Here is a 12,500-nt window from a genome sequence, read left to right as displayed (position 1 = left end):
GATCGTCAGAATGGGGTTCGACTCCCGCTCAAACTCGTTAGTTCCTTTGATCGCTGCAACATCACCATTCTTGTGAACTAAGGATGGGGGATTTGGGGGCGCCTATATGTCTATCTGCGGAGTCATCAGCAGCCATTGACTGAACCTCCCTGGTCACAGCATAGACGGAGAGGGGGCTTGGGCACTGATCATAAGTATATATGTTCCATATCTAGGACATTCTCCTACTTGAAAGGGCAATGTCACTGTCCCTTGTCTCTGTCATTCATGATCGGCCTTTAAACCTTTAAGGCTGACTAGGCTGAAGCTTAGGGACCCGCTAACTTTATTTTCTTTTAGTTTTAAATGTGAAAATATGCCGCGGGTCCGCTGGGAGATGTCAAGGGGGCCCAAAGGAGCTCGAAGCCTTGGGGTCCTGTCATGGGTCCGCTGGGGGATGTCCAGGGGGCCCAAAGGAGCTCGAAGCCTTGGGGTCCTGTCATGGGTCCGCTGGGGGATGTCAAGGGGGCCCAAAGGAGCTCGAAGCCTTGGGGTCCTGTCACGGGTCCGCTGGGGGATGCCAAGGGGCCCAAAGGAGCTCGAAGCCTTGGGGTCCTGTCACGGGTCCGCTGGGGGATGTCAAGGGGGCCCAAAGGAGCTCGAAGCCTTGGGGTCCTGTCACGGGTCCACTGGGGGATGTCATGGGGGCCCAAAGGAGCTCGAAGCCTTGGGGTCCTGTCACGAGTCCGCTGGGGGATGTCATGGGGGCCCAAAGGAGCTCGAAGCCTTGGGGTCCTGTCACGAGTCCGCTGGGGGATGTCATGGGGGCCCAAAGGAGCTCGAAGCCTTGGGGTCCTGTCATGGGTCCGCTGGGGGATGTCAAGGGGGCCCAAAGGAGCTCGAAGCCTTGGGGTCCTGTCATGGGTCCGCTGGGAAATGTCAAGGGGGCCCAAAGGAGCTCGAAGCCTTGGGGTCCTGTCATGGGTCCGCTGGGAAATGTCAAGGTGGCCCAAGGGAGCTCGAATCCTTGGGTCCTGTCATGGGTCCGCTGGGGGATGTCAAGGGGGCCCAAAGGAGCTCGAAGCCTTGGGGTCCTGTCATGGGTCCGCTGGGGGATGTCAAGGGGGCCCAAAGGAGCTCGAAACCTTGGGGTCCTGTCATGGGTCCGCTGGGGGATGTCATGGGGGCCCAAAGGAGCTCGAAGCCTTGGGGTCCTGTCATGGGTCCGCTGGGGGATGTCATGGGGGCCCAAAGGAGCTCGAAGCCTTGGGGTCCTGTCATGGGTCCGCTGGGGGATGTCAAGGGGGCCCAAAGGAGCTCGAAACCTTGGGGTCCTGTCATGGGTCCGCTGGGGGATGTCAAGGGGGCCCAAAGGAGCTCGAAACCTTGGGGTCCTGTCATGGGTCCGCTGGGGGATGTCAAGGGGGCCCAAAGGAGCTCGAAACCTTGGGGTCCTGTCATGGGTCCGCTGGGGGATGTCAAGGGGGCCCAAAGGAGCTCGAAACCTTGGGGTCCTGTCATGGGTCCGCTGGGGGATGTCAAGGGGGCCCAAAGGAGCTCGAAACCTTGGGGTCCTGTCATGGGTCCGCTGGGGGATGTCATGGGGGCCCAAAGGAGCTCGAAGCCTTGGGGTCCTGTCATGGGTCCGCTGGGGGATGTCATGGGGGCCCAAAGGAGCTCGAAGCCTTGGGTCCTGTCATGGGTCCGCTGGGGGATGTCAAGGGGGCCCAAAGGAGCTCGAAACCTTGGGGTCCTGTCATGGGTCCGCTGGGGGATGTCAAGGGGGCCCAAAGGAGCTCGAAGCCTTGGGGTCCTGTCATGGGTCCGCTGGGGGATGTCAAGGGGGCCCAAAGGAGCTCGAAACCTTGGGGTCCTGTCATGGGTCCGCTGGGGGATGTCAAGGGGGCCCAAAGGAGCTCGAAGCCTTGGGGTCCTGTCATGGGTTCGCTGGGGGATGTCAAGGGGGCCCAAAGGAGCTCGAAGCCTTGGGGTCCTGTCATGGGTTCGCTGGGGGATGTCAAGGGGGCCCAAAGGAGCTCGAAACCTTGGGGTCCTGTCATGGGTCCGCTGGGGGATGTCAAGGGGGCCCAAAGGAGCTCGAAGCCTTGGGGTCCTGTCATAAGTTAATACAGCACTGAGCGAATGGGGAATCTTTTAGAAAAGGATTGCTTGAGAAGCGTATAAATAAATAGTAGAAATTTCAATTGTAAGTACACTATATGTAAAATAGAAAATTATTCATGTAAATATACTATGATGTATATGTGTTATAAACTTTAAGATTGTAATGTGTATTCCATAATAAAAGATAAGAAAAAATAGATAAACAAGATAAAGCTGAACTTAATATTAATGTACGTATGGAAAGTTACTGATAGAATTGATTAAGATGTATTTTGGAAAATACTGGGTATCTCTGGATTAAAAGATAATTTGTTGAGAACGATTGGCAGTTTTCATGACGAACTTACAGGCGAATGTTAGATTTGTTATAGAAAATAATTTGAAAGTGTGACAGGCCGAGAGAGGCTGTGACTAAGAAGGCAGGATGAAAGCAACTGAGTAACTTTATTACAGAAAATCAGTTTATATATACATAAAGTCCGGGCAAAAAGGACATAAAAACATAACAGGCAATTTCATGTTCAACCGACAAACGGTTCTGTTAACAGTTAACGGTGAGAAAAAACAGACATGTTTATTCAGTTCTCTATCAGTGCGAGGGGAGAGCGAAGATACAAAGCATAATATATACAAAAAAAAGAAATGTCGTTACTATGTACGATCATGTGACACAGTTGGTACAAAAGTAAATTCGAAAAGTCCGAGAAATGAACGAAGTGTATAGAAGCAAAATTATGTGATAAGAAAATTGGTTTAAGATGGAGTTTGGAATTGCTAATCCCATACAAATGATTTGGTATCAGTGGACGGTAGAAAATGCTGCAGGCATTGGAAAAAAATACTTTCAATTTAACGCTGTGAGATAAACTAAAGTCAGAAACGTGTAGCAATGAATGCTAATGTACATGGTAAGTGAAAAGAAGTGTATGATATATGTAAATATAATGAATAAGTTTAAGATGAGTGAATACCATATGGGGAAAAGCTAGGAAAGTATAAATTTCTCTGCCACAGGGAGAGAAAAGGTTTGTGGACTTGGAGCAAACTCGTAAAAGGATATTATCGAGCCAATTTGGAGATAACATTTGATGTCATATTAGTAGAAAGAGTTTATAGTTACTTTAGCTATGGTAAGCAGCTCTTCTAGGAGAGGGTCACTCCAAAATCAAACCATTGTTCTCTAATCTTGGGTAGTGCCATAGCCTCTGTACCATGGTCTTCCACTGTCTTGGGTTAGAGTTCTCTTGCTTGAGGGTACACTTAGGCACACTCTTCTATCATATATCTTATTTCTCTTCTTGTTTTGTTAAAGTTTTTATAGTTTATAAAGTTATATTTATTATAATATTGTTGCTCTTCTTAAAATATTTTATCTTTCCTTGTTTCCTTTCCTCACTGAGCTATTTTCCCTGTTGGAGCCCCTGGGCATATAGCATCCTGCTTTTCCATCTAGGATTGTAGCTTAGCAATTAATAATAATAATAATAATAATAATAATAATAATAATAATAATTGTGGAGAGTTAATGGGAAAGAGAATCTAAATAAATTGTACAGTTGCACACAGATATTCCTGGTACACCTAGCTCTGAAGAAGTGCACAAAGCCACACCCTCACTACGCGGTGAGTTCCCCATGTTTAGCCCGGCACACTGCCATCTCTTCCTCCATAATCAGTTTGGTTACTAGCCGCGAAGTATGGTTGTGACTCGGTGCATTTATTCGGAGTGGAAAGAAGTATTTGAAAGAAATTCATTTCTACGGCGTTCAAAAAGGTTATCATATAAATGGCCGAAGAGTTAATCCAAACTAAAAAGGATACTCCCCTTTAGGAAATGCTCAATTGAAACGTATATGTCATCACATTTATGAACGGAAATAAATAGAATTAGTTTCTGCAAAATCATCTAAGTAGTTCTTGAACTAAATTACCCTGATTGATGGTTTCCGTCACCAGCAAGTAACTCCATCACACAGTGTGCCAACCAGCAGCTAATTCCAGCATACAATTTGCCAATCATCAGCTTCAGTCGTAATCCAGACTCGATCAATCACTCTTTTCGAATTGCCCACAATTGTAACTTTCTCGAGACTTGTGTCACTGACACCTTAACCTCAGAAGGTAATTCGTAAATAGAACATTGGGTACAATGTCAACTCAGTCATATCCCCTAAATGATAAAGAGCAAGTATTTGGCTATATATATATATATATATATATGTATGTATATATATACATATATATATATGTGTGTGTGTGTTTATATATATGTATGTATATATATATATATATATACATATATATACATATTCATACATATATATATAAATATATATATACATACCTATTCATACATACATATATAAATATATATATATATATATATACTATATGTATATATATATATATATATATACATATATATATAAATATATATATACTATATATATATATATATATAATACATTTCCGTCAATGAAAAAAAAAGGTACAAAATATAATTGCACTTGCACACTCAGACGTATACTTGTATACTTCAACAAACAGTGATCAGTTTAGCCCAAAAAAGGAATAGAAAAAAAAACTAGTCATTACATCATTCTCCGCAAGGCCCTTTCTCCTTCTAACCTTTGAGGCGAGGCTATGATGCTAGCTTGTATGTATGTATGTATGTATGTATGTATGTATATACCTGTGAGCCAAAGAGCCACCTATGTACTTAATAACCGTCCAGATGAGTAAATGACCCTCCAAGGACGTGTTCTAAGATTTCGTCATACCTGGAATTCAAAGACTTGCAATTCCTGGACGTTTGGTTTCTTCTGTACATACTCCTGCATGTTATGAGTTAAGTTATTCATAGTAATTCTATATTATATAATGGTAATAGCGAGGTCAAAATAAAATGTTGATGATAATAGTACTTATGATAATGAAGATAGTAATTAAGGTATGAAATTCAAAGACTTGCAATTCCTGGAGTTTTTTGTTTCTTCTGTACATATTCATGCCTGTTATGAGTTAAGTTATTCATAGTAATTCTATACTATTTAATGGTAGTAGCGAGGTCAATAGAAAATGTTGATGATAATAGTAATTATAATAATGAAGATAGTAATTAAGGTATGAAATTTGAAGATTGAGTTCCTGGAGTTTTTGGTTTCTTCTGTACATACTTCATGCCTGTTATGAGTTAAGTTATTCATAGTAATTCTATACTATATAATGGTAATAGCGAGGTCAATAGAAAATGATGATGATAATAGTAATTATAATAATGAAGATAGTAATTAAGGTATGAAATTCAAAGACTTGCAATTCCTGGAGTTTTTTGTTTCTTCTGTACATATTCATGCCTGTTATGAGTTAAGTTATTCATAGTAATTCTATACTATATAATGGTAATAGCGAGGTCAATAGAAAATGATGATGATAATAGTAATTATGATAATGAAGATAGTAATTAAGGTATGAAATTCAAAGACTTGCAATTCCTGGAGTTTTGTTTTCTTCTGTACATACTCATGCTTGTTATGAGTTAAGTTATTCATAGTAATTCTATCTTATATAATGGTAATAGCGAGGTCAAAATAAAATGTTGATGATAATAGTACTTATGATAATGAAGATAGTAATTAAAGTATGAAATTTGAAGATTGAGTTCCTGGAGTTTTTGGTTTCTTCTGTACAAATTCATCCCTGTTATTAGTGAAATGATTCATAGTAATCTTATACTGTATAATATTGATATTAATGATATTTGTAAAAGAAAAAAATATGATAATTATCAATATGATAATGAAGATAGTTATTAGTATATGAAATTTGAAGACTGAGTTCTTGGACTTTTGATTTTTCTGTTCAAATTTATTTTTGTTATAAGTGAAATTATCTATAATAATACTATACTGTATAATGATGATAGCAATGATGATATTAAAATGGTGATGATAATAGTAATTACCATAAGGATAATAATGATGATAGTTATTATGATAACAATAATAATGACAATGATAATAGTGAGGAATAGAAGTATAAGAATGATAACTAATGATAATGACAATGATAATAAGGAAGTTGATAAGCAGAAGAAAACATTTCTAAATTAGAATGGTACTGACGAGTATTTAATTTTTTAGGACCAAATTTATTTTCGCAGGAACCATGTTGATGAAAACTGCTGATAACTTAGTTAGTAAGAAACTTAGCATCTATTGAAATTTTCCTTTTATTTATAAACATGATAAACTTCCAATCAAATTATTTTTTCTGAATATAAAAAAAAACAAGTTTAGCCTAACATTTTTTTCATAATTTCCGGTTAGATAATATTTCTAAAATCTAACTTTATTTTCTGATTATAAGAGCAAAGCAAAGCCTAACTTGGTTAATAAAAGTAAACAGCTTTGTTGATTGTAACTATAAGAACAGAACCAATTCAAGCTTAGTTAATAAAAGCAAATACCTTTGTTGATTGTAACTTTAAGAATGAATGGCAGAGACCAAGAACAGTGCTATTGCCCTATCAAGCAGGACAATCCTCTTGAAACTGACCATATATACATATGACCAACACCAAAGGCCCCTTTCCACCCAAGCTATGACCAAGGAGGGACAGGAAATAGCTACTGATGACTCAGCAAAGAGACCTATAGGCTCCGCCAAAGACTCCATCCTTTGCTCACAAGGAGGGTAAGGCTGCAGCGACAAAAGGAACCAACGAGTTTGAGCGGGACTCGAACTCCAGTCTGGCGTTTACCAATCAGGGACGTTACTCCATCAGCCACCATGTGTTCTGTCTTTATATAAGTGGATTAAATGGAGAGAAATCCTTGTAAGCTATCAATCTCTTGCTCTTACCTAACAGATTAAAGGCTCGAAAAATAATAGCAAAGATAATCAAGTATTTCCTAAAAAGTTCCCAAAACTAAATATTAACAAATTCTTATGACAACTAGTATTTTGGTGTTTTTGGAAAGAAAGCAGAACTCTCTCTCTCTCTCTCTCTCTCTCTCTCTCTCGATTAGTATTTTAGAGTTTTAGAAAACAGAACTCTCTCTCTCTCTCTCTCTCTCTCTCTCTCTCGATTAGTATTTTAGAGTTTTTAGAAAAACAGAATCTCTCACTCTCTCTCTCTCTCTCTCTCTCTCTCTCTGTCGATTAGTACTTTAGAGTTTCTTTAAAAAAAGCAGAACTCTCTCTCTCTCTCTCTCTCTCTCTCTCTCTCTCTAAGTATTTTAGAGTCTTTTTAAAAGCAGAACTCTCTCTCTCTCTCTCTCTCTCTCTCTCTCTCTTTCTTTCTCTCTCTCTCTCTGTCGATTAGTATTTTAGAGTTTAAAAAAGAATTCTCTCTCTCTCTCTCTCTCTCTCTCTCTCTCTCTCTCTTGCTGTCAATTAGTATTTTAAAGTTTTTGAAAAAAGCAAAACTCTCTCTCTCTCTCTCTCTCTCTCTCTCTCGATTAGTATTTTAGAGTTTTTAAAAAAACAGAATCTCTCTCTCTCTCTCTCTCTCTCTCTCTCTCTGTCGATTATTATTTTAGAGCTTTTAAAAAAAGCAGAACTCTCTCTCTCTCTCTCTCTCTCTCTCTCTCTCTCTCGATTAGTATTTTAGAGTTTTTAAAAAAAGCAGAACACTCTCTCTCTCTCTCTCTCTCTCTCTCTCTCTCTCTCGATTAGTATTTTAGAGTTTTTAAAAAAACAGAATCTCTCTCTCTCTCTCTCTCTCTCTCTCTGTCGATTATTATTTTAGAGCTTTTAAAAAAAGCAGAACTCTCTCTCTCTCTCTCTCTCTCTCTCTCGATTAGTATTTTAGAGTTTTTAAAAAAAGCAGAACACTCTCTCTCTCTCTCTCTCTCTCTCTCTCTCTCTCTCTCTCTCGATTAGTATTTTAGAGTTTTTAAAAAAAGCAGAACACTCTCTCTCTCTCTCTCTCTCTCTCTCTCTCTCTCTCGTCCAAGTTATAAGCGCACCTTGTTTTTCTCCACAGAACAGAGTTTAACCAGAAGGTCTCCAGCATCACGATACTCCAAAAGAGGAATTTTTGCCAATCAAGGACTACAATGTTTTCCTACAATGGTATGTGGACTTTATTCAACAAGTAAATACGTAATGTTGATGACATTGTTTTGATAAATGTCTTCCTCTTTATAATCTACGACGAATAATTCATCATCAGTTCTGTTGCTCAATTAGAAAAAGGATTTTGATTATCCCTACCGAGTGAGATTGCAAGAAACTCTGCAATAAATGTTGCAGTCTTATTAGTATATACGTTAATTAATAAACAAATCTAGATTCCTAATATTTATATACTGCATTTGATTGTTCAACGCTTGCTTTTGTACACGAAGGTTTTTATTCAATAATAATTATTTAAATACAGGAATAACTGCCTCATAAAAGGTCATGACTATTTGAATCAAACTGGAATTGTCTCATTTCAAATCGGTTCTTGATAGAATCAACAGCATTCAATTAGATGTAATTGCAGTTTCTTAATACGGTTATAGTCTATTTCGAATTTGTCACACATAACTCAATACAAGGTTCACTACTGCGGTATTTTTGAGAACTCCTTTAATAGAAATACAATTAATTAAAATCAAATGAAATTGCTGGTGGAATTAAGACTATTTCTTTTCAACACATCAGCCTCAATTAATTTTGTGACGATAACAATTAAGGATACAAATTCAATAACAATTCCCTATGTCCAAGGTCAATTAATTACGAACTAAAATACTAATCCGTTAAATATTGGTGTAATATAAGAGAGAGTCCGGACGACAGACCACGCGTAATACCTTCATGTTCAGACTGGTTGTTGATGGTGCTAAGGTAAAAGTTGATCCAGGGCTGGTTTAAACGCCGATGCAAGGGACAGTGACAATGCCTCAGCAGGACAATACCCTAGAGACTGACCATTTATACATATGATCAGCGCCTTAGCCGCCTATCCACCCAAGTCAGGATCAGGGAAGGCCAGGCAATGGCTGCTGGTGATTCGGCAGGTAGACCTATAGGTTACCCCCAAACACCCATCCTTAGCTCACACAGATGGTGAGGCTGCAGCGACCAAAAGAAACTAACGAGTTTGAGCGGGACTCGAACCCGGTCAAGTGATCGCCAGGCAGGGATTTTTCAATTAAAAATAAAGAATAATAAAAATAGATATGGATAAAGAGGGATTATTTATGACAAAATGAGGCTAGTAATCTCACGGAGACTGTTGAAATCATCAGTTTGAAAATCTCTCTATTTGACCAGACCATTTCATTCATGCCTACATGCCATGAAATATTTATGGCTGTTGCTTTGTAATCTTTGATTAAACGGAATATTCTTCTATATCTTTATCTCTGTTTTGTTTAACAACGACCATCTTATAGTGAGCTCGACGCCAATATTTGCCATCTTCTGCCTTTAGTTTCTTTGTAGATAAGAAGAATAAAAGTATCTCTGTTTGAGGTTCAAGATGAAATAGAATGTACAGTTGGACGCAGGAATTCATGGTACACCACGCTCTAAAGAAGCGCACCCTGTCACACCCTTACTCCACGGAGAGTAACCAAACAGATAGTGTAGGGAGAGATGGCAGAGGTGGCTTGCGGGGCAACACACAGGAAATCTCCGCTCAGTATGATTGTGATAGGGTGTACTTCCTCAGAGCGAGGTGCACCAGGAATTCGTGTGTCCAACCGTACGTATAGCAAGGCATTGGGTACACAGTTGCAGTACAAGGCGGTCGCTTCGACCTTGACTAAAATAACCTTCATTATTTTCTACGGTAATGTTGCACATGTTACTCAAGAATAGATAGACATCCATTAGCGCCCAACTCTTGGACTGACCCACCCACTTGATTTGGCCATAAAACTGACAATGAAGTAATTGAAAACATCAAAATGATTAACAAACCCGTTTAATCTAGGCGGTGAACAAGCTTTTTCGATATTCGATTTAGGAGAGACTGCTATTAGATAATGTAAAATCGTGAGTGAGGTTGGTAGGCTGGAGGTCGCACATTATCTAATTCAGGGAGAACAGAAAGAATAAAAAGGTTATATACCCCGTGTAAGAATCCAACATTCCCCAGCTAATGAGCCTTCCGGGTCGGGAAGCGATCTTTCGGCTCCTTACGTAAAGCCCAAGTTTTTTTTTAAAGTCATCGCCTTCCTAATCCACGAACTCTTTAGGATACATACAACCCAAACGACAAAGGATGATGTATGGGATAGACGTAAGGGGAGAGGGTGGGAGAGGATCTGCCCAGAACGTGTTAGGTTGAAGGATCTTTGTATGGTAGGAACCTCGGAAGGATTCAATCGTCGAAGACCGAAGATGATTGATGGATTGTCTGCTTTAATCTGCAGTCGGATTATGAACAAGTAATAGAAAACGGTGGATGGAAATGAGCTTTCACTACTGAGGAAGGGAGTGCTTAAAGGGTACAATTGATTGATTTCTGTCGTGATAAAGATAGGAATCGTCAGGCGGCTTCGGCCTTTTCATAATGGCTGGCATACGAGCCTACCTAGTTGCGCGCACAAACACTTGGATACTTTTATCAGCATCAGGAACATACCCGCTATTACCTACGCGTTAGGTTGCACAATCACGTATAAAAAAAAAAAAAAAAAAAAAAAAAAATATGGGTAAATGGTGTGGGATAATCATCGAGAAATTTATAAGCATCAGGACCATACCCGCTATTACTTACACGTTAGGTTGCACAATCACGTAAAAAAGAAAAAGAAAAAATTGTGCGGGTAAATGGTGTAGGGATAATCATCGAGAAGTTTATAAGCCTCAGGACCATACCCGCTATTACTTACACGTTAGGTTGCACAATCACGTAAAAAATAAAAAATAAAAATAAAAATGAAAAAAAAAAAAAAAAAAAAAAGTTTGTGGGTAAATGGTGTAGGGATAATCATCGAGAAATGAGAAGTAGCATTTTAAATCGCAGGTACGAAAAGTGCTAACATGGGCTCGTGTCACAGCTGACAGCCCAAAAGGATGAAGCACCACGTACTGTTTATGCGGTTTCAGACATGCGCATAAACATATTCGTGGTGGGTGGGATTATCAAGTATTGTAATGTATTTAAATGTCACTTTTGATCAGGAAATCCAATGTACGTAAATACAGAAATAAGTAAACATTGGTAAAGGAAACTATTATTATTATTATTATTATTATTATTATTATTATTATTATTATTATTATTATTATTATTATTATTAAGCTATAACCCTCGTTGGAAAAGTAGTATGCTCCAACAGGGAATAATTGCCCAGTGAGGAAAGGAAATAAGGAAATAAAAAACTATAAGAGAAGTAATGAAAAATTAAAATAAAATATTTCAAGAAAATTAACAACATTGAAATAGATCTTTCATTTATAAACTATAAAGATATAGAAAAAATCAAGGGGAAGAGAAATAAGATAGAATAGTGTGCAGGAGTGTACCCACAAGCAATATTTACATATGAGGTAAGTTATATTGTTATTCTGGAGGGACATACGAACCTTTCACAAACAAGACAATGGCCAGAAACAAAATGCAGGAAATTCATCAAGAATTAAATAAAAAAGACAATATATAAAATGTTATTAATATCTATTCATAAGCTCAAAATAAAAAAAAAAAAAACGTAAACAATACAATATATATGATGCTATTAATATATATACATAAGCTAAAAAAAACTAAACAACACAATATATATAATGCTATTGATATCTAAACATATGCTCAAAATAATTAAAAAGAAAACGTAAACAACACAATACATATAATGCTATTAACATCTATACATAAGCTAAAAAAAAACTAAACAACACAATATATACTATGCTATTGATATCTATACATAAGCTCAAAAAAAGAACCTAAACAACACAATATATACAATGCTATTAACATCTATACATAAGCTCAAAATCAAAAAATCGTAAACAACACAATATATACAATGCTATTGATATCTAAACATAAGCTCAAAATAAAAAACCTAAACAACACAATATATATAATGCTATTGATATCTAAACATAAGCTCAAAATAAGAAAAAATAAACAACACAATATATACAATGCTATTGCTATCTATACATATGCTCAAAATCAAAAAATCGCAAACAACACAATATATACAATGCTATTGATATCTATACATAAGCTCAAAATAAAAAAAAATAAACAACACAATATATAAAATGCTATTGATATCTAAACATAAGCTCAAAATAAAAAAATCACAAACAACACAATATATACAATGCTATTGCCAATATATATAATGCTGCTGATATCTCTACATAAGCTCAAATACAAAAAATTAAACAACACAATATATACAATGCTATTGATATCTATATATAAGCTCAAA

The 12,500-nt window shown here is 37.8% G+C and overlaps 1 protein-coding gene across 1 annotated transcript; it reads right to left on the bottom strand.

The window, feature by feature from the left end:
- Window positions 1-978: 978 nt before the first annotated feature.
- Window positions 979-1,641, bottom strand: LOC137631408 (uncharacterized). The gene has a single exon (XM_068363175.1). The coding sequence runs from the start codon at window positions 1,639-1,641 to the stop codon at window positions 979-981; it is 663 nt and encodes a 220-aa protein (XP_068219276.1).
- Window positions 1,642-12,500: the final 10,859 nt, after the last annotated feature.

Source organism: Palaemon carinicauda, chromosome 39, assembly GCF_036898095.1.
Source record: "Palaemon carinicauda isolate YSFRI2023 chromosome 39, ASM3689809v2, whole genome shotgun sequence".
NCBI lineage: Eukaryota > Metazoa > Arthropoda > Malacostraca > Decapoda > Palaemonidae > Palaemon > Palaemon carinicauda.
Note: the sequence above shows the minus strand (reverse complement) of the source record. Positions and strands in the feature narration are given on the sequence as shown.